General features: G+C 51.1%; 2 protein-coding genes across 2 annotated transcripts; both read right to left on the reverse strand.

Moving 5' to 3' along the window:
- Positions 1-1,562: 1,562 nt before the first annotated feature.
- TRIM11 (tripartite motif containing 11) lies at positions 1,563-12,728 on the reverse strand. Its single transcript, XM_003803200.3, has 6 exons — positions 12,036-12,728; positions 8,178-8,273; positions 6,701-6,931; positions 4,857-4,879; positions 4,653-4,753; positions 1,563-3,009 (listed from the first exon to the last, which is right to left on the reverse strand). Exons 1-6 carry the CDS (start codon positions 12,441-12,443, stop codon positions 2,462-2,464), a joined length of 1,407 nt encoding a protein of 468 aa, XP_003803248.1. The 5' UTR covers positions 12,444-12,728; the 3' UTR covers positions 1,563-2,461.
- Positions 12,729-14,303: 1,575 nt separating this feature from the next.
- TRIM17 (tripartite motif containing 17) lies at positions 14,304-19,075 on the reverse strand. The gene is made up of 6 exons (XM_003803202.1): positions 18,647-19,075; positions 17,851-17,946; positions 16,868-17,098; positions 15,501-15,527; positions 15,309-15,408; positions 14,304-14,857 (listed from the first exon to the last, which is right to left on the reverse strand). The coding sequence occupies exons 1-6, from the start codon at positions 19,073-19,075 to the stop codon at positions 14,304-14,306; spliced, it is 1,437 nt and encodes a 478-aa protein (XP_003803250.1).
- Between the last annotated feature and the right edge of the window lie 7,148 nt (positions 19,076-26,223).

Genomic DNA, 26,223 nt, shown 5'->3' on the forward strand with positions numbered 1-26,223 from the left:
CCGGGCTGGGGATTCAAAACCGCCACCTTAGGTGTATGTGGCTGGCGCCTTAGCCGCTTGAGCCACAGGCGACGAGCCTCAGTAGGCTCTTAATGCTCATTTCTGGAGGTTTTGGAGAGGCTGACCCCACAGATCCCAGTTCTTCCTCCGTATTACCCCTTATGTCATTCATTGCTCCTGCAGGCGCTCTTCAGATGCTATAGCAAAGCACCATCAATTTGGGTGGCTTATAAACAGAAATTTCTCACCGTTCTCGAGGATAGAAATTTGAGGTCTGGGTATCAGCATGGTCAAGTTCTGGTGAGAGCACTATTCTGAGTTCTTGCTGTCCTCCCATGATAAAGTGTGAGCGGGTTCTCCAGGGACCCATTTCTTTTTTCTTTTTGGAGACAGAGTCTACTTTGTTGTCGCCAGTAGAGTGCCATGGTGCTATAGTCCACAGCAACTTCAAATTCCTGGGCTCAAGCAATTCTCCTGCCTCAACCTCCTGAGTAGCTGGGACTGCAGGCACCCGCCAAAATGCCCAGCTATTTTTAGAGACAGGGTCTTGCTCTTGCTCAGGCTGGTCTCAAACTCCTAAGCTGAGGCGATCTACCTGCCTCAGCCTCCCAGAGTGCTAGGATTACAGGCCTGAGCCACCGCACCCGACCTTTGGGGGTCCCACTTTTAAGAGCACCAATCCCATTCATGAAGGCACCACCACCATGACCTAATTATATCCCCACAGTTCTACCTACCGACAATCATTAACTTGGGGGTGAGGATTTCAACACATCAATTGGGTGGAACTAATTGCTAGATACACGTGGAAGGGCTCACCCACTGCTAGCATAGGACACGTTTATTTAGCATTTATTCCCACTTATTCTGAGATACCAGCTCCCTGGCCTGGGGCCATCTCTCTTGATGGGAACTGAGAGTGGCACCAACAGGTAAAACATCTAGAAAGCAGAATCCAGTATGTTTGGGTCAGGAGCCATGACCTCTGTTTCTTCTTACTCTCCAGGTTTGCTCCAAAGCCAAAGCCAGCGTCGTGGGGGTGCTTATCTACGGTCTCACCCACAAGGCTGCCCACCTGGCTGGTATCAAGGGTAATCTCAAAAGACTCTAACCGGCCAACTTAACTCCAGCCAGGCACACAGCAATCCAGTTCAATGGGAAGGGAAACCCCGGGCACAGCCACTGGGAAACAGGCTATTGCAACCCTCACCCCACCAGAAAAATGCCAGGGCTCACCAGAGAAAATCCTTCTCATGCCTGTCACTCAGAATGACTGATTTTGTTCAATGTGGCATTATACACAATGCTCTTCCAAGTCCCCAGAAATGTCAAAGAATGAAAGAATGATTAATAAAAGGGCATCTACACAAGAAAGCACTCACTGAACACATAGGAAATGTTTACCAGGTTACCTGAAAAAACAAAGTAACAAAAGAAAATCCCTTTGGCAGCTACATGGAATGGATACCCATGAGCAGAGGACAGACATACTGCCAGTGGGGTCTCCATTGCTTCATGTGAAAAGTGGCTGCCTGTCCAGAACGACAAATCAGAGCACTGTCTGATTGGCTAAAGTTTATTCAACATGAGAACTCTGCCCTTAGAATAAATAAAACAGAGGAGTAAAAAGAACAGGAACTTCTTGAGAAGGGCAAAGAAACTGCAAAGCTGATCATAAGCACCAACTCCTGGATCCTATATATATGCTTTGGGTTCTCAGAAACACTTGCGTCTGCCCTGGGCTGTGGGGGGGACTGCATAGCAGGGGGCCAGTGGCCACACCAGCTCCCATGGGATGTGCACAGCCTTTGGTGAGGCCAAAGTGGAGCTGGTGACACACTCAGAAAGGCTTTAGAAACATAAGTTGGGTTTACAGGTGTCATTTCTGAGCCCTACTCCGACTTCCAGGCCCCACAGATCTGCCTAATGTGAATCTCTTCACTGGAGGCAATTTCTAGAAGGCCCTTTATTTAGGGACTAATCTGCACAGTTCCCCTATGCAAGACTGACTGCTGTCTCCTATTCTTTTGAAGTGACCACATCCAGGGCGGTGCCAGGCTCTTACCAGCCTTTTTCTTTCATGAGACCGTAAGTGGACTTGGAGCTGTCTCAGCAACTTCATGGAGGTGAGAGCATGAGGCTTCCTGGTGACTGGCCAGGCTGTAGCTCAAGATTGCCAGGATAGCAGAGCCTGGGCAGGCCCTAGATACTGAATGTTCCCCATAGGGCTTGCAAAGCTCCTGGAACCTCAAGCCAGAGCCTGAGACCACAGAGCTTCCCACACAGTTTACTGGAGTGCTGGAATTCAGGTTTTCCCATGCACATTCAGAAAGGCACTGTGCATTCCTCCGGAGGCTCAAAGGACACATTCCCTCCTCCTAAGTCCTCCAAATGACCAAAATGGCCAGAAGCCAGGAGAAGAGGCCAGAGAAGTAAAGGGACTCCTCAAAGGGGGTTCTAGTCATTGGGGAGCCAGGGCATCCCCAAGCCCTCCTTTCGACTGGCAAATGGTCATAGGGATTGGGCTGCTTGACAGAGGTGAGAAGAGGGGCCGCAGCGTCCCTGAGAAAGGGGTCTCGGGGAAGATGAAGAGCAGTGACCCATCAGTGGCACTGTAGAAGGACAGGTGTCCTGCTTCATAGTCCAGAAAGATCCCCACACGCCTTGGTGGGTCCCGCAGTGGGGAGAAGCCCCGCTCCGGGGAGTTGTAATAGCTCCCTAGGAAGACCAGGATCCAGAAGCCGTTGCCAGTGCACAGCTCCCCCTTCTCCTTTCTGTTGACGTCCTCCCTGCACACACCCAGGGCCCAGCTGGTGCGGTCCCCGACCTCCACCTCCCAATAGTGGCGCCCGGAACTAAAGCGTTCCTGGCCCAGCACACAGGGGCCAGGGTCAAAGCGCTCTGGGCTGTCAGGCAGGGCCTGGCGCAGGTCACTCCTCTGTACACTCCTCCGGTCTTCGGACAGGATCAGCTCAGGATTGGCAGTGTCTGGGTCCAGGGTCACATCCCCTGTGGAAAGAAGCCCAGAGAGGCCAATGGGACATGGTGCCCACCTGCCCATTCAGGCCCATTGGTAGAATCCTCCCTGCCTGCCTGACAAGCTATTTGCCTGAGGCTTGTCCACCCTCTTGTGCCCTTGCACGGACTGCAGCCGCTGGACAAACATCACCTAACCACTTCTAGCTACGAATCAGAACATTCCAGAAATTGGCCCAGGCTTCACCTTCAGGAGACAGGAGGAAATCTGGGTTTTGCTTTCTACCTTCCTTCTTTCTTTCAGTTCCAAAATGAAGTCTGCGAGTTCACACTGGGCTTCACTGGGCCCTATCCAACACAGAGACCCTCGCTTGAGGAAAGAAGGGGCAACTGTCTCAGCCCCAACCATGCCTAGTCCCTCATCTACCTTCTCTGGGGCCTGCAATCCAGGTCCTACACACAGACTCTAGGGCTGCCAATAAGAGTCCCAAGGATAGCATCTCCTCTGGTTAACTGATACAGTAAGAAATACATTTGTTTTTTGTCCTGTTCCTGGATCTGTGGAATTTCCTAAGTGATAGGAGCATCTTTTGTTATCCTGAAGTGACTCAGGGGAGCTAGTCACAGAAAGACTGACCATGCTCAGAGGGGCTCAAGGTTCTGCCCATTCACCAGTGACCAATGATTTAATCAATCCAGCCCAAGCAATGGAACCTAAGAATGCTGCAATGATGGGGTTTGGGGAAGTTTCTGGAATGGTGCACATGTCTAGGTGCTGGGAGGGCGGTGTACCCAGAGAGGGCACTGAAGATTCATGTTCCTTCTCCATACTTTGCCCTGCATGTCTCTTCCATTTAGTTGTTCCTGAGTTCTATCCTTTATTATTTATTTTACTTTTATAGAGATAAGGTCTTATTCTGTCACTCAGGGTGGAGTGCAGAGGTGTCATGCAGCTTTGAACTCCCAGCCTCAAGCAATCCTCCCACCTCAGCCTTGGAGGTGCTAGAACTATAGGTGAACCCCACCACACCCAGCGTTGAGTTGTATCCTTAGCAATAAACTACTAATAGTTTCCTAAGTTCTATGAGCTGCCTCAGTAAATGATTGAAGCTGGAAAGGGGGTCATGGTAACTCCCAATTTATAGCCAGTTGGACACGGGTATGGGTAACCCCTATTAGCTGTAAATGGCCTTTAAACTGGGGGCAGTCTTGCAGGACTGAGCCCTTAATCTGTGGGGTTTGACCCAATTCTGGGTAGTAAGTGTCACAGCTGAGCTGAGGCTGGATGTGGTAGTCAAGGTATGTAGTCTTAGCACTTTGGGAGTCTGAGGTAGGAGGATCACCTGAGCTTAGGAGTTTAAGGCTACAGTTTGCTGCAACTGCACCACTGTACTCCAGCCTGAGTGACAGAGGGAAACTGATCAAAAAAGAATTGAACTGAATCATTAAGATACCCATTGACATTAAAAAGTCAGACAAATGTTTTGGTGTGGGCATATCCACACAATTTGTGTCAGACATTATGAGCAGAGGGCATCTTCCTGAAGATCTACTATCCCGACACTGCTGAGTCTGGAGACAGTGGCCATACCACACAGAAAATGCCACTGGCTACTTAGGGTTCTTGGTGGGTCCCCTCCCAGGGTCATCCTTTAACCTGGAGCCTCCACACCCACCTCGAAACCTCTGCAGAGTCTCCACCAGCCCTGGAACCCTGCACACAGTCCTCAGCTCCATGGGTACCACTTCTGGTGGCTGCAGTTTCACATCCTGGATCCTGGAAGGGACAGCCCTGGCATTATCCCAGTAGCAGCATTACCCCTGTGTCCAAATGCTGAGACCTTGCCCCAAACCCCACCCACCTGCCCAAGGGCTTTTACCTGTGCAGGGCATCCTTGATGTCCTGTGGTAGAGAGAGAAAAAAAAACACCAGTATCAAACACTTGTCACCCAATCCTGGGGACCCTGCCCCTTCTCTCCCAGCCATTGCAGTCCCAGGTGGCAGGTATAAAAATGTCTGTGGTTCAAGCTGCTTTCTCTGAGGTACTGTTTACAGATCCCTCCTGCCTTTGTTTTCCCTGCTTTGTCTTATCTCTTAGAACATTCTTCTGCACACAGCAGGGATCCAACAACCTACACTGTCCAGTGAAAGGCTCCCACAACCTGCTTGTTCTCACCCACTCTGCGCTGGCTACTGGGCTGGGACGCAGAGAGAAATAAGACACCATCCTGAACAAAGGGCTTCCCCACAGGCAGGAGGTATGGCAAGGGAAAACACTCATGGGTACACATAGTTAATGCTGTCTGGGGTTTGAGGGACAATAGGACACACTAAGCCTCAAAAGCCACCAAAAATGGGGAGATTCTTGGCAGGGTTACGAAGCCTGGGGAATTCACTAGCAGATAGCGGGGAGCAGTGGATGTTGGGGAAAGACATGCCAAGGGCGTGGGGCATGTGGAGCCTAATGAGAGCAAAGTAGGTGGAAACAGCCCTCCTATAGCTGTTAGTTCAGCTGTGGTACAGAAAGGCGAGCCAGTCATGTGAAATGCAGGCAGCATGTCTGAGACCACCCCCCCCCCGCAACATTCCAGCTGAGACCCCAAATCACATCTTCATGCAGACCCTGAAAGGGGGACCCCATTTCTGGGTCAATGCTTCTTCTACACCCTTCCTGACTTTTCTGACATCACTCCCTTTCTACCCTCCTCCCTCTGCCAAGTGTCCTTCTCATTTCCAAGCTTAAAACCAGCTGGCAGCTTGGCCAAGCCCAAAGGGTAAAAATCCAAGTCCCAGGACAGCAGCCAGGAGCCTATTCCTGGTCCCTGAATGGCTCTGAATCCAGCAGGTGTATCACTTCTTGCCAGAGGCCCTCTGGCTATGCCTGGGCCTGGCACCCCGACCCACCAGGGGCTGTATTTGGTCACAAGTGGCCTCTCTACTGCACAAGAGCCAGAGCCAGCCAGGGGACCCATTTCTGCCTACATCGCTGAGTCTCTGTGTCTATACTGTGCCAAACATTGTATTGGTGGGACAAAAAGGAAGATGGACCTCAAGAAAGGACACAGCAGTCACCCTCAGCCTGTGTCCCCACTGAAACCCACCTGACAAGTAGAGAGGCCAGGTCACAGAGTTCCAGCAGAATGGCTAGCTCTAGAACTGACAGCCATGCGCCAGGGTTACCTGGCCTGCTGCCAGGCCAAAGGCATGGGCACCCCACGGAGAGGCAGTTCTAAGGGGAAGAGACGTTAGAGCTGAAAGCACCTCAGGATGGTGACATTAGGTGTGACGTCCTGCTGGGGCAGGAGTCCTATGGGAGATACAGGGAGGTACAGGCAAGGGTGGGTGAGCCAGAGGCTGTCTAAAGCAGACATCACCAGATGGCTTTCCTAGGGCCCAACGTACCCACTTCCACTGGGTAGGCCCAGTAGACATCCACTCTTTGCTGTCACAGCCTCAGTTAGACTGAGAGAATGGGATGATGAAAATGGTGCCAACTCATGTGAGTATTCAAGAGACACCACCTATTTAGGTCTTGGAGAAAAACCAATTTTCCTTTCCTGGGCACATGAGTTTCAGGTGGTAGAATGGCTGTCAGCTTCTGGCATCTCATGGGCTGGAGAGGGGCAGGTCCAACCCCTATCACCCAAGGCTGAGAGCCCCTGTGACCTCTACCCCATGCTTACTTATCTCCAGCCCCCTCTGCCTCGCTGGCTTCCCACTCACCTGCAGCAGCCCCAGTGCAGGCAGCTGGCAGCGGCCCTCAAGTTCAGTGATGAGCTCAGCCAGGTGGGCGCTCTGCTGGCCCAGGCGGGCTGCACCCTCCCGCAGCCGGGGCAACACCTCTAGCTCTTCCTCCTCCAGCTTCTGTAGCAGCCTCCGCTCTTCCTCAGCCAGCAGACGGCGCAGACGCTCGAACTCACCCAGCATGTTCTGCCGCTGGCTCTCTACCATCTTCTGTAGGCACCATAAGGTGGGGGGGACAGCTGAGGTCCAGGCCCTTGAACCACCACCCAGGGCTGGCAGGACCCCATATCCCTCCTAGGGCTGGCCAAGCAAACCTCAAACCCATCACCCAGGGTCAGCTGGACCCCAAACTTACCACCCACAGTCCTTCCTAATCTCCAAATTGGCGTGCCCTGGTTGTGCCCATATCCCAAATCGGTATACCACCTGGAGCTGGCCAGACCTCAAACACACCCAGGAAGCCACCCAGACCCCAAATACATCCTAGGGCTAGCCAAACCCCACATTTACCACCTGAGGCTGGCTAGACCCCAAATTTACCCTCTGGGCTGACAAGATGCCATATTTACCAGCCAGTCTCTCCCCAACCTCTCAAATCTGCCCGAAGGGGTGGCTAAACCCCAACATCCACCAATGGGGGTTGGCCGGAACCCAAACACACCAAGGCCTCCCAGACCCCAAATCTCCCCTGGGGCTGTTTGAACCCCACATCTACAACTGTAGGCTTCCAGCACCCCAAATTTGCCACGAAGTCCTTCCCAATCTCTAAATTCACCTCTGGGGCTTCCCAAATCCTGTATCTACTCACAAGGCCTCCCAGACCCTAGGACTAACCCTAAGACTGGCCAAATCTCACTTCCACTACCCAGGCTGGCTGGACCCTAATTTATCACCCTCAGTCCTTCCCGACCTCTAAACTCACCCCTTGAGCTGCCCACACCCCAAATTCATCACTCAGGACTGGACAAACCACAAACCCAGCCACAGGGCCACCCAGACCCCAAATCCACCTCTAGAACTGGCCAAATCTCACTTCTACAACCTAGGTCCAGCTAGGCCCCAATATCCAACACCAGTGGTGGATGGATCCCAAATATATTACCTGCAGTCCCTTCTGACCTCTAAATTTACCCTTGGGGCTCACACCCCAGAGCCACTCCCAGCCCTGGCCAGACTCCAAATTCATCCTGTGGCTACCATCCAACCATGCCAGGACCCCAGGGTGGGCACAGGGTACAGAACCTTCTCACACACAGTGTCCCCTGTCTCTCTGGTCCTGTGTTTCATATGTCTGCTGGCTAAGCAGGCTGGGCTCACCAGAGAAGGACCAGTTCCTTTTGTATTCACTAGGGGCCTGGAATTGGTGGGGCCAGCCTGCAGCCATGACTGCCAGGCAGCCTCGTTCCCAGGGTACAGAGGGTGTGCACAGCCAGTACCCTTCCCACTTGGTACCTACCTGCCACAAAGCGCAGGTCTCATCAGCTTGGGCTTGGAAAAGCAGTGCATCTTCCATTTGCTTCCGAAGGTGCTCCAGTGACTTTTCCAGCTTTGCCTGGAGGTGGGGAGTGGGCAGAGACCAGGAAGAGTCATGAGCCCCTTGCCCAGAACTGGACCTTCCAGGTAGGGCCCTGTGCCCTTGTCACAGAAGTCTATCCTTTTGCACATGATCTCCCATCCAAAGTTCCTCCACAGAGATGACTTTGTGCTCACTGTGGGCAGCACCCCATTCTTGCTGCTACTGATACCCTAGACCTTTCCCCGTATTTATTTGCATTTGTGACTATACTGTCCTTTTTCTTTTTTCTCATATGGGGCCCTCTTTCCAATTATCAGTCCTGCTACTCCACCCCGGGCCCTGCCTGCCTTTGTGAGGGGCTGCCAGCTGCCTGGTTGGGCTCCCTCAAGAGGACATGGTGACCATCTCCCTACCCCTCAGCCAAAAGAGCTCTTCTGGGCCAACTATGATGCTATGATCTGAATGTTTCTCTCCCCTATCGCCAAAACTCACAGGTTGAAATCCCAACTCCTAAGGAGGTAGTGTAAGGAGATAGGCCCTGTGGGAGGTAACTAGGTCATAAGGGTGAAGCCCCCATAAATAGGATTACCAGTTTTATAAAAGGGATCCCAGAGAGACTCTCACCCCTTCTGACTTGTGAAGACACAGTGAAAAGGCACCATCTATGAACCACGGGGTGGGGCCTCACAGACCCTGCCAAGCCTTAATCTTAGACTTCCAGCCTCCGAATAAACTCTGGTTTATGAGGAACCCAGACTAAGGTACTTTGTTATGAAAAAGCCAACAACTTCCAACCCATTTCTTCTCCTAGCCCCTTAGCATCTTGCAGTTTTTAGTTTTATTAGCTATGTAGTAACAAGCCCTGAGACAGGCACAACTGCATTCTGTTTTCTTGGTCCTGAATTCATATTTGCACTTTTGCTCACTTTGTGTGGACCAAGAAAACAGTGGTGAGAATCCCAGAGACAAGCCAACACTATGTGCTTGGGTTGTTCTCCTATATGGGTCAACCTCATATGACACACTTATTGGCTACAGCCCTGTGCTGGCCACCCTGATGGTTGGTTTGGTCATTAAACCATCGCCATCCATGCTCTACCTGGGTGATGTTCAACCATTTCAGCATTGTGCCTTGGCACACTGGTGTGCAGTAAGATGATCTTGGGTATGCCGTGAAAATTTTGAAAGATCATAGATTATTTCTGAAAAAAGTTCAAAGCACAGTAAGTATATTTTCTTTTTTGTTCAACCTAAGTTAAGTGAGTCACGAAATAAAAAAGATGGAAAAACACTTTAGGTGGATCAAGGCTCAAGTCTGCTCAAATGGCAGGGCCAGGATGTGGACCTAGCTCCAGGGTGCCCACACCCACTTTGGCTCACCACCTGGCCTCAAGATGGAGGCACACTGATTGGCACATGGAGGGCACCAAAGGATGTGTCCAACCCTTTCAATGTCCCTGCCCGGGCTCCACTCTTCTGTGGGTTATGGCAGGAGTCCGATGCAGGGTCCTTGGTCCCCTGGTCTCCTCCAGCAAACTAAAGGCTGGCACCTTGTTACCTCATCTGTAGTACCCTTGACCCAGCACCTCTCAACTTTTCCCTGAATGCCTTGGTCTCTCTGCAATGTGTTTCCATTTGCAACAATGTGTTTTATAAGCCAGACTAGGCCATAAAGCACCAAAACAACCCCTGGGATTTGGTTCTGTGCAGCTGTCTCTGCTGGGGCAGAACGGAAATCTTCTTACCCTGGGTGTGGTCAGACACCAGGGCCCTAGTACAGGTCTGGGTTTGCCCCTAGACTCGCCCTTCCCTTCCTCTCATCCTTCAGCAACACCTGCCTCCAGCACACCCTAACTTTCCCTGTTGCTGGTGCCACCTGACACGATCCAGAAACAACTGAGGGTTCTGTCTTCGCTTTCCCACAGGCTGCGTACTTTTCCTGGGCTTCACTGGGGCTTCTCTGTCCACCACCTGGGGGTAATCCCACCTGGGCCTAGTTTATCCATAACCCTGAGTCAAGGCTAGGCAAGCAGTGAACCCATCATAGAGCCAATGGCCCCCAGCTCTGGTGAATAGACAAATAGCCCTGCAGGCAGAACTAAGCTTTCTAAACTAAGGGCAGGTACAGCAGTTTGCTGGGGTATTCCCCAACAATAACCTACAGAAGACCCTAACACAGTGAAGGCAGATAGGATGTGCCACCCCAAAACATGCCATGTTAGAATAGGAATTATTTTTAACTGAAGGCCAAAAAAATTACCTGGCTTTTAGGCAGTCCTCTTACCTGCCTAAAAGCCAGGTAATAATGGCCCATGAAAAAAGGTGACCTTCCTCTACCAGGAAGGGGAGAGTACTTTAATTACCAAAGAGTATGCTTAAACAGACTTTACTAAAGTAAGTTATCTCTCATTAGTACCCCCACTCAAATTTCTTAGTCACTTTCCTATAACTTATCAGCCTTAAAGCCCAAACTCCCTTTCCTATCATCAGTCACTTTCTACAATTCATGAACCTTTGTTAGAAATGGCACTATATGTGAAATTAAAAATATAAATAAAACTGTATGCTCCCCCCCCTCCCGTTAATCTGTCTTTTGCTAGTTTAATTCACAGCTCCCAGGAACTGAACCTAACAGCATAAAGAAAGCTTTTCCCCTCCCCTGCAACAGAAAGGGTTAAATGCTAGCCAATGAGACTTTATTAGGTTGGATCTGGAGCGCTAGTGGGCACTTTCTGCACCCAAAGGGGTGATTGAGATCAGGTATGTAAATCTGCTGTTATGTTTGAGGCAGGGATGTTCCTGCAGGGACAAAGTGAGAAGAAAAACCACAGGTATCTGTGTCTGGATAAGCCCACTTCTGTGGCTCTAAATCTCCTGCCGACTAAAACCCCAAAGTATGGGGTGTTCAGATTTATTCTACTGTCCCACAAGTTTGTTGTATGGATAAGGATAGACTAGCTGAGTAGCGATCATACCACTGGCTAAACTGTAAATCTGATATACTTCTTAGCTGACACTGACATGCTGCAAAAGGCAAGTTCAGAAGATACTGCTGTCTGCTCAAACCCTCAGCCTCAAAGGGCAGACCTGCAGGTCAGTGAGGAAAGTAGACAGCAGGAAGCCGGGTCAGGCCAAGTTGAACTTGTGCCCTGAGGTTCCTTAGCATGGGGATTGCTGTGGTTTTAAGCAGGAAAACAAGGGAAGTGAAGATGGGTTGAGTCCTGCCATATCAGATGGCAGAAGTGGCCCCCACTACCCCACCTAGAAATCCTGGGCAGCCCTGGAGGTGGGTCAAGGAAACAATGACTCTGTCTCTCCCAGCTTGTGACTCCCTCAGGACTTAAGTACTGGCTACCCTGTAGGTCTAGTCCTGCTGACACCCCTCCAAGGCTCAGAAAGAGTACCCACCAAGAGCCCGTCTATAGTTGACCACCTCTGAGGTCCTGGTCCCACGTTCCCGGCTCCTTACTGGCCACGTTTGCCCGATCCCCAGCCCAGACGCCCTTCCACCTATGGTAAGCACCCCTCTCAAACCCTCCAGACCGGGACCCCACTGGCACCCCTCGTCCCAGCCTCGACAAGGGACAGTCTGTGACCTGAGCCCCACAGCAATCCTGTGCGCCATCCCCAGAGAGGTCCAAGACAGGTTGCATAGTTAGCTCCCTTCCTTGGCCTGAGACTGAACCATACCCGGGGACATCCCCAGCCAGCGACCCTCCCCCAAGCCCTGCCCCCGGCCCAGGGTCTAAAGCGCCTCGAGCTCCTGCACCCCGCCCTCCCCCCTTGCCCCGGGCACACCTTGAGATCGTCCGCGGCGTCCTGTAGCGGGCGCACGCGGTGTGTCCAGTGTTCCCCAGAGCGCTCACAGGCCGCGCACAGAAGGCGTAGCTCCTCGCCGCAGAAAGCTGCCAGTGGCTCGCGGTGCGCGGCGCACACGCCCTGCGGGACGGGCGACGGCGGGTGCAGGAGCCGCGCCATCTCGGCCATCTTGGCGAGCGGGCGGTTGGGCCTCAGGTTCCTTTGTGGGGACAGCTCGCGGCACTCGGGACACGCGTATGGGCCCTCAGGCTGGCCCCAGCAGCGCCGGATGCACTCGCGGCAGAAGTTGTGACCGCAGTCCGTCATCACTGGGTCAGTGAAGTAGTCGAGGCAGATGGCACAGGTGGCCTCCTCCTGGAGGTTAGTGGACAGGTCGGGGGCGGCCATGGCGCGGGTCGGGCGAAGGACGGCGGCGCTGTCCGCGTAGTCTGACGGCCGCCACCAAGGCTGCGGGGAGCGCGCGGGGACGCAGGGGATGTGGGGACGTGAGGCGCAGGATTCTGGGGTTGCGGGGGCTCCACGGCGCAGGACTCCGAAGCCGCAGTCTCCGGGGCGCAAGATCAGGAGGTTGTGGGGATTTCGGGTCGCAGGCGGTGGCTCTGGGAACTTGGATTCTGGGCACTCTAGGGATGCAGGTCGCGGGGCTCCCAGATGCCGGCAGGAAGAGGAGCCCAGGCGGAAGCAGGAAGCGACTGGGTGTGCGTGTATGTGGCTTTTTTTTTTTTTTTTTTTGGAACAACCCGCTTTTGCTTTCTATTGGTCACGACTCGTCACGCGGCCCGCGAGAGGGACGGAATTGGAAAGCGTTCACCCGGTGACCCAGCGTGCTTGTCATCTGCGCGCGCACTTGCAGCTGGTCCTGTACCGCGGCAGCGGGTAAGGGTGAGACCGGGCTGGGACCCTGCGGAGGGGAGGAATGAGTGCAGGAGGGAGTGCTGGGAAGGGGTGGGGGTAGGGGGCGGGGCGCTGGAAGACTGGGGCACAGGGAGAACCACGGAGGGTGACAGAGGGCGGGGCTCAGGGCCAGGACCGACCTCAGGAGAAGTTAGGCTCACAGGAAGAATGGGCGGGTGCGACTGGGCGCACTGAAGCGACTGCGAGGACTAAGGGAACCCGAAAGCTGGGGTGCCGTCACCATCACCAGGTGCATCTTTACCCTTCTGCCCGCGCGCTCCAACGCGGATATCCTCGGATGTCCTGGGCCCCGCACAACCTCACCAATTGGGAATTTGGGGTATGGTACGGAGGTTCTCTCCGGGACCAGCTATCAGGTCCAGGCTCTCACTCTGTAGATGCATGTTGCTCCAGAGTGCCCCCTCACTCAGAGACTCTGGCCTTGTAGGTGTAGGAGTACACTGTGGACTTCTGGGGCGCCAGTGACTCTGATTGGGCTGTTAAAGTGCCTGAACCTGGGTGGGGTGGCGGGTTCGCTAGAACAGGGAAAGGTGCTGTAGGAAGGAGAACGGAACCCCTCAAATGATCCTTACCTCTTTTGGATTTTGCCGATGCTGTTTCACTTTAGAGTCAAAGGGGGTGGAGTGTGCAGCTCTTTTCCAGGGTTCAACCCTTACTTTGGAAACCTTTGAGCACCTCTATTTGTCGGCGCACCAGCACGTGGCCCTGAGTACCATTAGACATTGGGGAGGATGCATGGGATTTCTGTAGGACACCTGGAACCATCCTTTACATAGTAACCTATATCTCCCCAAGCCCTGTGCAGTGGCTCACACCAGTAATCCCAGCACTTTGGGAATCCGAGTCAGGAAGACTGCTTGAGGCCAGGAGTTTGAGATCAGCCTGAGCAACCAAGGGTGACCCCGTTTCTTTAAAAAAAAAAAAAAATATATATATATATATATATATATATATATGGAAATTAAAACAAAACAAAACTTCTGTGTAGCTGGAGCTGGGATTCCCAGAGTCAGGGACATTCCTAAGTACAGAGAGAGGACAGTGGCATAGCCATAGAGAATTTGACCATGCTGTGCCTGGTATAAAGGTCTGTATAAAAAAGTGATGGACTAGGAAACAAGGCCTTTGGAAAGGTTCCTCTGTGAAGTATCTGTGAGTGTAGCATCTTAATGTTTGATGACTTTAATCAGAATTATATTTTGGCTTTGAGAAACCAGCCCACACAGTCCATGGCTCTCAAGTCCCAAAGCAGAGAAGCCTGGCAGGTGGCCAGCAGTGAGTAATAGAACCTCACCTTCTGCAGTGCCAGCATCTCCACCCCCACCTGTGTCTCTATCCCTTCACCCACACAGTCACTGTGGAGATGACCATCTGACCAGATTTGGGAGCCCCCAAGCAGAAGAAAGGCTGTAGGGGACCTGGGAAAGCAGCCTGGGAGTAGGTGTGCAGGTGGGACCCATCATTCACGCTATAGAAGGAGAGCTCTCCAGCCTCGAAGTCCAGGAAGATGCCCATGTGGGTGGGTGGCTCAGTCAGTGTCACAGGAGTGGGGGTGGCCATTGTGGTGCACAAGAACTTCTTTCCTTTGGACAGCTGCACCACCCAGAATCCATTTTCGGGGGACTTGGGAACCCTGTCTTTCCGGCTCACGTTGTCTCTGCACACACCCAGGGCCCACAGTGCATCCCCGGTGAGGTTCATGCCCACCTCCCAGTAGTGTCTCCCTGAGGAGAAGGTCTTCTGGCCCACAACACAAGGGTAGGCCACAAATCTGTCCTTGTTGGAAAACTCGCTGCTTTCAGGCAGGGAACTGAGGTAGCGCCTCTGGCGGCTCTCATACAACAGGAGGTAGGGGTACGCTGAGTTGGGGTCAGGCACCACATCCTCTGCAGACAGGCCAGGATGGTGGGGAGACATGGGTGCACTGTTCAGGGCCAAGGGCCAGAGAGAGCCAGAGCCCTAGCAGTGAGGCAGGGTGGAGCAGAGGGTGGCTCATGGCTGAATGATCCATGAACTCCCCAGAATCTAGCCATGAATCTGAGGTTCCCTAATGGTCCTGCACCCCACCTGTATGGGTGCAACATTGGTGTTGATAAGGAAACATGCTGGGGGAGGGGTGTGGGAAGCTATTTGGGAGCTCAGCAAGCTTCATCCAACAAATAGAACCACCAGAGTGAATATCCAGTGACCATCAAAGATGAGGCAGTGCAGTAGGAGGACCCTTCCTAGCCCCAGTTGGCAGTTCTTCCCCAATGTATGGCTTCTGAGGCTGGGGGTTGGGGTGGGACATTACCCAGAATCCAGGGCCAAGAGTTCTGGCCCTGGGCTCTCACTTACCTTGAAAACCTTTTAGCACCTCTATTTCTCCGGGCACTCTGCACACAGTCCTGAGTACCATTGGGGGGACAACCTCTGGGTACTGCACGCTCAAGCTGTTCTTCATCCAGTGGACACAATCTCATTGTCCCCTCTGGCCCTGCCTGGAGCCCTCCCTTACCCACCTTTGCCACCTCCGCCTTGGGTGACCACATACCTGCTCAGCGGGTCCTTGATATTCTGCAAAAGACAGAGGGAGGAGGATGGGTGTAGAAGGGCCAAGCTCTAGGCCCCTCCCCCCCCAAAGTTGTCAGTGCTGCCTCCTGTCAGCTTCCTTGTATTCCCTCCCCAGCAATCAAGTAACATCCTTGCCAGGGTGCTTCTGAGCTTTCTTTGCCACACCAGGCTCCCATGCCCACTGGAGACCTTGGTGCTTAACCTAAGCCCAAGGTCCAGCTGGGCAGTGCAGATGTGAAAGACTGGTTACAGGCTAAAAGGCTCTTCTACCCTTTAAGGCACATTAGCAGGAGACACCAACCTTGTGGAGGATGTGGAAAAATGAGGATGAGGGCTGCAATTCTACTTGGGTCTGGCTTGGGGCCAGAGAAGGGATAGGATAACAGACCAAGCCACCTGGGCATTTTCTGGAGCCTCTTTAGGAGTCTGGAATTCCCAAACACCACTGTTAACATCCCTAGCCTGGGAAGCTATAGGGATTTCTGTTTGCCAGTGACCAATTCTCTAGTTTCTGGAGCAGGATCCTAAGTCTTGGCATGGGAATCTCACCCAGATGACACGCTCAGGCCCCCTGCTCATGACAGCAGCCACCTACCAGCTGCACAGCACTTAAACCAACTCACTGGGTTGTGAGCAAGGCTTTTTTAAATACAGAATCTTGGTGTGTCATCTAGGTAGGAGTGTAGTGGCATCACCATAGCTCACTGCAGCCTTGAACCCCTGGATTCAAGTGATCCTCCCGCCTCAGCCTCTCAAGTAGCTAGGGCTATTCACCACTATACCTGACTATTTAACAATTTTTTTTGTAGAGATGGGATCTTGCAATGTTGTTTAGGCTGGTCTCAAACTCCTGGCTTCATGTGATCCTTCCACTTCAGCCTCCCAAAGTGCTGGGATTATAGGCATGAGACCCCATGCAGCCAGGCTGCTTTATAACAGATGACAAACTATTCAGGGTGAAGGGCATACCTACATGTGTAACTTTGACCCCATCTGTACAAAAATAAAGTATGTAAGTAAAATATCTGAACCCCCTAACATGAAATTAAAAAAAAAAAAAGACTATTACCCAAAGTTAGGGCAACTGATGTATCTATTATCCAGGACAAAACCACAGGGTGTCAGGATTCCATATAGTGACTGCACTATATATGGATATCTGTTGTTGACGTGGTCTGCTTGTGGGACTTTTTTTGGTAGCCTGTGCTAAGACGCAGCCCTTCTCTGTCAGGCTGCATTTGGTCTATGAGCTCATGTCCTCATAGTGAATAGGCGATTTAGACAGGTGTGTGGTGGTGAGCACTGCTGCCCAACCCCAAAGACCCAATCCCTGCTGGCTGTACCTGCAGCATCTGCAGGGGCTCACAATGGCTCAGGTCCTCCAGCTGCAGCAACAACATTTCCAGGGAGTGGCCCTGTTGGGCCAGCAACACCTTGTTCTCCTGAAGCAGAGTGGCTGTCTCCTCCTCCTCCTTCTTCAGGGCCCGAAGAAGCCTGCGCTCTTCTTCCACCAGGAAGAGGCCCACCTTCTCAAACTCCAGCACGATGCGCTCTCTCCGCTTCCTCACCTTGTTCTGCCGGTGTGTGTGTGAGGGGTCACCCCAGATATTGTGAGAGGGTGGCTCAGCGCCGGGATGCCAGCATATCTCCCTCAGGCCCCTGGTGACCCAGAGAAAGCCAGCAACCCCAGCCAGGGCTGGGAGCTTTAGGTGAGGACTGCAACATCTTGTCACTGTGGTGTAACAGTACTCGGAGCCCCAAAGAGCAACCTCCACACATCCAAACATCCATTTAAAAAATAAAAATAAGAACCCTACAAAAAACTAGGATTCCCGGCAACCAATCAAAGGGCTTCAGTTTACCCGAGAAGACACATTATGAAAGTCCCCTCAGCATTAACTCTACCAGGAAAGTCACTCTGAAACAGAAAATTCTCTTTTTGGTTTCTGTTTCTGCTTTCTTCAGCCCTTTCCTGCCTTTATAAAGCCCATATCCTCTGAGTGCTTTTTCTCTCTCCCTCCCCTTTGTCTTTCTTTCCTTTCTTTCTCTTTCTGTCTGTTCATTTTCTCTCTCTCTCTCATCTTTCTTGAGACAAGGTCTCACTCTGTCACCCAAGCTGGAGCGTAGTGGTGAGATCATACCTCACTGCAGCCTCCAACTTCTGGGCTCCAGCCAGCCTCCTGCCTCAGCCTCCCAAGTAGCTGGGACTATAGGTGAGCACTATCACACCTATCTAATTTTTCTATTTTTTGTAGAGATGGGGGGGGTCTCTATGTTGCCTAGGCCAGTCTTAAACTCCTGGACCCCAATGGCCCCAGGTACCTACCTGCCACTCAGCTAAGATCTGCTCCTCCTTGGCCTGCACCTTCCCTGTTTTGGACATCTCCTCCCGAAGGTATTCCATGTCCTTCTCCAACTTCAACTGTGGGATGCAAAAAACCCCCACAGGATTTGGGGTCAGCAATGTCCACATCTCTCACCCAGAATCCAGATTGTGCTCACTGAAGCTGCATTCACCCCAGAGATCCTCTTAAGGAGAGGTGGGTGACCAAAAGACATCACTTGAGATTATTTTCAGCTAAAAGCAATTAAATAACAGGTATAAGAATTGCTCCAACCTTTGCCTTCCTCTACCTAAAAGCAGGAGAGGGGAGAACACCTAACAGGTAGAAGATGCCCTCCCTAGACTAGGAAAAAGTGATGTTTTTAAAACTAAAGGTAGGAAGTCAAAAGCGATCGCAGTCTGTGTATCTCTTGTTTACTTCCTCAGGCCATCATGCTTCTTTGGGTCGTTAGTTCCTTGTTAAGGGTTCTTGAGTCATTTAAAACTTGTATTAAGGGCGGCACCTGTGGCTCAAAGGAGAGGGCGCTGGCCCCATATGCCGGAGGTGGCAGGTTCAAACCCAGCCCCGGCCAAAAACTGCAAAAAAAAATCTTGTATTAAATTAAGTTCAGATGCTCTTTCCCTGTTCATTTGTCTTAAATCAGTTTAATTCTCAAAGGTAGCCTAAAAACCCTAAAAAGGGAGAGATAAGGTTTGCTCCCCCTGAGTTACCTAGGCCATAAAGTCTAGGCTTCCCTTGTCCTCCTGGACATCCCCTGCCCGCCCTGATGTGACCCACCTTGTACCCCTGCACAGCCTCATCCAAGGGCAACGCCCTGTGTAGGCGGTGCTCCTTGGCCTCCCTGCAGACCACACAGATGGGGCTCTGGTCCTCCTCACAGAAGAGCTTGAGGGGCTCCTGGTGCAGTGAACACAAGTCCCGTTTCTGCAGGCCAGGGTGCTGCCGTGCCATCTCAGCCACCTTAGTCAGCAGCCGGTTGGGCCGCAGGTTCCTGTGGGGGGAAGTCTCCCTACACTCGGGGCAAGAGAAGGCGCCCTTCCTCCTCCTGCGCCCCTTCTTGCCCTTGGCCTTCTCCCAGCTCAACTGGATACACTCTCGGCAGAAATTGTGTCCACAAGAGGTCATCACGGGATCGGTGAAGTAGTCCAGGCAGATGGAGCATGTGGCTTCCTCCTTCAGTTTCCTGGCAAGTTCCACGGCGTCCATGGCTCCTAAGGAGACACCAGGCCTCCTGAACCATGAATACCCACCCCTACCATGCTCAGGTTCATGCAGGCCACCCACATAGTGTGCACACTTCCTCTAAGACCTCCCTTTACAGTTGGGGACTAAAACCAGGGTCCAGTTAGGGGGTCATAGCTGTCATTGAGGAGACAAAAAGCCTTCCTGGAAACTGCAAAGACCCTCCCTGGCCACTGTTCTCAGGCCCCTTCAGCCCTGTCTTTGCAGTGCCCTGCTAAGTCACATCCACTGGATATCTGCTGAACTCCTGTCCCCTACAGTTGAGGTCTAAGTGCTTGCCCTGCCTTTCTGGAAATGCCTGTTTGGTCAGTTTAGGGAGAACCTCCTCTTCTAGGAGTCTCTGTCCCTCTTCACCCATTGATGGGCCTGCCTCTGCTGCTGCCACTGCCAGCTAGGATAGAAGATTATCCGGATCTCTCCCCTAGTGCAACACCCCAAGGCTTGAATAAAGAGCCTTCTAACAAATGGTAGAATAATTACTTAAAACTTCTCCATACACCAAAGGAAAAGGAAATGGTCAGAGGAAAAAAGCATTCTTCAATCAAGGAGTGATAGTTCAGAGCAGAAAAGACAAATGTCTATGCGTGCACATGCACTCACACACACAGTACACGTGTGCACAAACAAATGCACACACAAATATACCCATGCATATATTTAGTCGTGTGTACATGTGCACATGCATGTATGAATGCACACAACACAATCACATGTGCACACCCACGCTTACATGCTATGCACAGATGCAGACATACAAATAGGACACAGGCACAGATGTACATACACATAAACACGCATGCACGTGCACAGAGGTATACACATAGACAAGCATCCTGTGCATCTGAACACTTGTGACAGCTCCACAAACTGGAGGCGCACCGCGTTCACCTGTCTGCTTCTCAGGGATGCTAAGGGGACCATCCCAGTTAGAGGGGGGATATGAAAATGTGTCTAAACTCCTAGCATGACCTTTGTCCTCTCATTCTGAAATCCCCTAAAGCTCCGGCGTGTAGGGATTTCCTAGAAGTACCGACTTTGCCTCACGTTAATCTCAAAGCTGCCACATCCCACCCACTTGGTGCCCGTCCTGTCCCTGCCTCTGGGGAGCCCCAGGAGCGCACCGCTGCCCGCCAGGATAGAGCAGAGACAAGGCCTCCGTCCTCTGGGCAGCTAACGCCCTGAATATCCTTCTGTGGATGCGGGGCTCGTCCAGGGGACTCGTGGTCAGTCGGGCCTGCAGTTCCCACGCTGCCCCTGTCCAAGGCCGGCCGGGCGTTGGCGGAGGAAGCCGGACTGGCCGGGTCTGCCTTGTGGAGCCGGAGGCGCCACCGCCCGGCCGCGGGCGGGAGTGGAGGCTGGGGGCTTTGTGGCGTCAGTAGGGGAGGGGACACGAGGGTGGGGCTGGAGGAGGAGTGTAGCCTGCTGGGCGGGCGGGGGGCGCCTTTCTAATGAAGTAGGGGGTTGGCTGGTGGGGGTGGGGAAGTTAGCAGGTGGCGGGAGCAGGGAAGCGTTTACTAGGGGTGGGGTGAGGAGGTTACCTGCTGTCCAGCGAAGAGGGCAAGAGTGGGGAGCAGAGGTGAGCATCGTTGGCGTAGGGCGGGGCTTTCTGGGGAACAGAGGCGAATATCGGGATCTGGGGACAGGAGCCGCTCCACTGGGGTTGGGGATGCCCGGGGCTGGCGAGCCGGGTGCTGGAGGTGGCGGGTGCTAGATTGGCCTCAGCTGGGGGATGAAGAGGCGTTTGGGAGTAAGGGGGAAGTTTTCAGAAGGCGAGGAGGGAGGAAAGGTGGCAGGATCTTCGTGGTGGGGGGGCGGTCTGGGTAGAGGGGTGGTCAGCATTTGGAGAGGAGTGGGGGCGGGCTGGTGAGGACGGCCACCGCGAATGGGGTGGGAGGTGCCAGGGGAGGCTGGCTCCCACTTGGGAGGAAATGCAGAGGGTCGCGAGGGGGCGCGCTGCTAGCCGCTTCTCCGTGGTCTGCGTGTAGTCAGCGTCTAGATCCGAGTCTAGCTTGGAGTCATGAGGAGATAGCGTCCCACGCTCGGGGTGGACCAGGTCCCGGGCGCAGGGAAGGTCCGGTACCCCGGGGTGAAGGAAGGGGTTCTTGCCAGCGCCCCGAGTAGTTTCGGCCAGTATGCCGACCCCCCAATCCTGACCCGGCCCAGTCTAGTGGCTGCGAGTGCTGAGGGTAACGGGTAGGGAGCGGACAGATGGGGAAACTGAGGCTTGGGCCACACGGAGAACCGGCAGCAGCAGCAGCAGCAGAGTTCAGCCATTTCTAAAGCGTGCCGGTGTAGACAGCTGGCCACAGATGTAGACTTCTGTGTAGACGACTGACTTTCCCTGGGCTCCGGGGCTGAAGTATTGTTCCTCCCGAGGTCTCTCCTTGCTGGCTATCACAAGGACTGGGTCTGTGCCCTGGAAGGTGAGGGTTGAGTGTGCGCACACAGACTGGATTAGTGCTAATTCCAGTTTATCCGTCCTGTAGTTTACATCCTTGAAGGAATCCTACGCTGTGGATTTCCTTCAATTTAGAATATAGAATCAAGGATTAGGGAAAAAAATATATTTAATTTCATCTGTAAACCACCCAAATCAACATTTCGCTGTATTTGTCTCTGCCCTGTTGTTTTGTCTTGGCTGAAGTTTTTTTTTTTTTTTTTTTAAAGCAAACCCTGGACAACAGCCGTTTCACCTCTGCAAACTTCATTTGGCCTTTGGTTCATATTCAGATGTCACTGATTACCTCAAAAGTATTCATTGAAGGCCAGCATGGTGACTCACACCTGTAATTCTAACACTCTCGGAGACCTAGGAGGCAGGATCCCTTGAGCTCAATTTGAGACCAACCTGAGCAAAAGCAACACTCTGTCTACTCTGTACTAAAAATAGAAAAATCGCCTGGTTATGGTGGTGTGCACCTGTAGTCCCTGCTCAGGAATCTAAGGTGGAAAGATTGCTTAAGCCCTGGAGTTCTAGGTTGCAGTGAGCTATAATTGCACTACAGCACTCCAGCCTGGGAGATAGCGCAAGACCTGGTCTCAAAATAATAATAATAATAACAACAACAAAAATAAATAAAATGGTTTGTTTGAATCAGGATTTTAACAAGATAACGAGGTCTTTTAACACTTAATATAGTTTATCTTTTATTTTTCTTAATTTTTTTCCTCTTCTTTTTCTTTTTCAGTAATGCTGTTAGGGAGGGCAAACTGGTTTTTCTCTACCTTTCTTTATATTGGCTACAAATTATATTAACATAAGGCAGATTAACAAGAGAAAAACCATTTGCATGGGAGTCTCAGGAAACATGGGACTCAAAGGACAGAGAAGCTACCAGAAAGGCCTAGGAGCTTGAGGCCTCTGGGAGGTGGTGGTGACAAGTTTTGGAAGCTGTGAGGGGAATAACATATAGTGAATAAAGATTGTCATATTTTGCGTAAGAGCAAATTGACCCAGCAGGATAGAATATCCACCTGTCCAGAGGCGGCTTCTTCCCCCAAGACTAGCCCTAGTCTCTTTCCAGTGTGGATATAAAGACTAGCAGGTGAGACCAGGCAAAGGCTATTTACTGAGAGCTCATAGGTACCAAGGGCATCAGACAGCATTACTTGCTTTTGGCAGAGGCTCCAAGGCAGACAAAGTGGGAAAGCTTTTTATTTTTATTTTTTTGAGACAGTCTCACTTTGTCACCCTCGGTAGAGTGCCCAGGTGTCATAGCTCACAGCAACCTAAAACTCTTGAGCTCAAGCGATCTTCTTGCCTCAGCTTCCCAAGTAGCTAGGACTAGAGGCTCCAGCCACAGCTTTTAATGCCCAGCCGTTTTTTCAGAGAGATCTTGGTCTGACTCAGGCTGGTCTCTAACTCCTGAGCTCAGGCACTCCACCTGCCTTGACCTCCCAGAGTGTTAGGATTACAAGCGTGAGCTGCTGAGCCTAGCCTGGGAAAGCCTTTTAGTGTTAAGAAGGGAAGGTTCCCTGTGAGCCCTGATGAAGATCGTGGGCTTCGACTTCAGGAGGCTGAGGCGCCTTATTAGAAATGGGGCATCTCTTGGGATTGGTTAGAGGAGCATATTTGCATTTCTCTTGTTGATCCTAAGGTGGAAGCAGGAGCTAAAATTCAGAAAACAACCAGTTATTAATTAAGATGTGGCCATTCAGGACTGATTATTCCAAGGGTTATTATTTGGCTTTCTGGATTATTGCTAGGGTGTGTGATCTGACTTCCTCCAAGTCTGCCTTATAGCAGACTATTGCTGCTGTCTGGAATTCTGGGGAGGGGGGTTTTGTTGGGGTTTTTTTGTTGTTGTTGTCTGTTTTATTTTTGAGACAGTCTTACTATGTCACCCTTGGTAGAGTGCCGTGGTGTCACAGGTTACAGCAACTTCAAACTCTTGGGGTTAAGTGATTCTCTTGCCTCAGTTTCCCAAGTAGCTGGGACTACAGGCACCCGCCACTATGCCTGGCTACTTTTTGTTGCAGTTGTTCTTGTTGTTTGGCAGGCCCGGGGCCAGATTCGAACCTGCCAGCCCCGGTGTATGTGGCTGGCACCCTAACCACTGTGCTACCGGTGCCGAGCCTGGAATTCTGTTTTTATAGATTATCTGGCCATTGTCCATTTGTACAGGTGACCCCTCAACAATGTGCGAGTTAGGGATGCCAGCCCCTCTCACATGTAATTGTTATATAATATAAGTACCATTATATAATATATTTTGATTCCCCTAAAACTTAATAAGTATCCCTGGAAAAGAACTTAAACTGTAAAATAATTTAAGAGGTTTATTCTGAGCCAAATATGTGCAACCATGGCCCAGAGAACCACGCCCAAGAAGCCTTGAGAAAGTGGTCTCACCATGGTTGGGTTACAGTTTGGTTTTATACATTTTAGGAGACAGAAATTACACATAAAGTTGCAAATCAGTGCATGGAAGGTGTACACTGATTAGGCCCCAAAAGGGCAGAACATCTCGATGTAGAGGATTACAGGTTGGATATAGGTGGGTTTAAGGATTCTTTGATTTGCATTTGGTTAAAGAAATGAAACTTTGTCTAAAGGCTTGAAATGTTTTAAGATAAGGAAGTCTGTTAATCAGAGACAAACCACTAGACATATACTGGAGCATTTATCTCCAGACTCAAATTTACTTAATCTGTTACCCTAGGATAGGCTCCATGATCTTCTCTGTCCCTGAAGGTGTTCTTGAGTTCTCCCTTGTGTAAGAGCTCAGCTGGGATGGGTGGCACAGAGAAACCTCTCTGGGCCTGATGCCTGTAGACAGCAGAGGGAAGCTATGGATGAGGGCGCAGGACCTTAGGGGAAAGGTAAAGCTGGAATATGACCTTCAGCAACTTGGTTTTGTGAAGTTGGCATGATTTCATGCCGGAGGTTGTTTTGTCCACGTTTACCACCTTCAGTCAGAGGGATGGATATCATTTTTTAGTACTATTTCCATGGAGCCATGGAATCTTAGTGTTGGAAGGGACCCTAATGTTACGTGCTCATCTTGCTAAAGCAGGGTTCTTTCTGCTATGACCCTGGTGACAGGCATCCACCTTCTAGATCAGCAGTTCTCAAGACCTGGGTTGAGACCCTCTCTAGATCTGGGTTGTGACCGCTTTGGAGGTCAAATGACCCTTTTACAGGGGTCACCTAAATATATCCTGCATATCAGATATTTACATTACGATTTATAACAGTAGCAAAATTACATTTATGAAGTAGCAATGAAAATAATTTTATGGTTGGGGGTCACCACAACATGAGGAACTGTATTAAAGGGTTGCAGCATTAGGAAGGTTGAGAACCACTGTTCTAGATGGATCTCCTCTATCCGATTTGGGAGGACTGAAATCTGACCTTTTCTCTCTTGCCCAAATTCCTTCTAAGAGCCCCTACAAGTGTTGGGGTGCAGCCCCCCGTACCTAAGCATAGTAGTTTATTCTCAAGTGCTCCCTGAGGAACGTGGTTATAAGCTTCTTATTCTGAGAATATGTTTAGATCTGCCTAAAAGCAGACAGTCATGTTTACAGATAAGATAGCTGGTGAGTCTCGCCAGGTTGTAGCTGGAGATAACACTTGCTGAGGCAGTGGGCTGCTGCATCCTGTACCTCCCCCCTCACTTACACAACAGTTTCTTCAGTTTTAGCTTAGAAGAAATGGGCAAACAGGAACAGACATCCTGGGGCTTTTGTGGTTAAGTCTGAAGTAAAAATGCCTTTTTTAACTGTGCTTGTGATCAGTAGCAGTTTTGTGCTGATTTGGAGTTTTTAATGGCAGTTTTAACATCTTACCTTGTTTCGCTTCTTTTTGCTATTTTTAACCTTTACTAAGACAAGTTTATAAGGAGCTCAATAAACATGGGTATTTGCTGTGTGCCTGACAGCCTCAGCCCCCCTTTTCATTCCAATCATTTTGTCTAGCAGTGCTTTCCTCTGCATCTCCGAACGAGGGGTTTCGTGGGACACCTTCATACGAGCCCTAAAATTAAGTGGGTTTTCATTACCAGCATACTGCTCTCACTTTCCAACCTGACTCTGAAGCAGTATCATATGACAGATAGCAGAGCCCCTTATCTTAACTCAGGTGTTCCTTTCTACTGATTCTCTGCCTTTAGGCAAAGCTTAACTCATTCAACCAATTGCCAACTAAATAATTCCTAAAACCCACCTATGACTTGTAAACTTCCTTTTCTAGATGTCCTTTTCGTGCCAAACTGATGTACATCTTCCATGTACTGATTTATGGTTTTACCTATAATTCCTGTCTGTATGAATGTATAAAACCAAGCCATATCCCAACTACCTTGGGTTTTGTCAGGTCCTCTTTAGACTGTGTTCCCAGGCCATGGTAACTCATATTGGCTCAGAATAAACCTCTTTAAGTATTTTGGCAGAATTTTATTTTTCTGTCACAATTTCCATTGACACGCTCATATCAGAGGTCTATAGCCCTGGTTCCTGTTTTGCCTTTTGAAACAAGACAGAGGAAGCCTTGTCTTTTTTAACCAGATGCAACACTTCAAATAGCTGAAGGATCCAAACCTTACTCCCTGACCACCAGGTTGTCCATTCTTCAGCCCTAATATCTACATGGCTGCTGTCATTTCTTTTTT

Source organism: Otolemur garnettii, unplaced genomic scaffold (genome assembly GCF_000181295.1).
Source record: "Otolemur garnettii isolate 467f Iridium unplaced genomic scaffold, OtoGar3 scaffold00285, whole genome shotgun sequence".
Classification (NCBI taxonomy): Eukaryota; Metazoa; Chordata; class Mammalia; order Primates; family Galagidae; genus Otolemur; species Otolemur garnettii.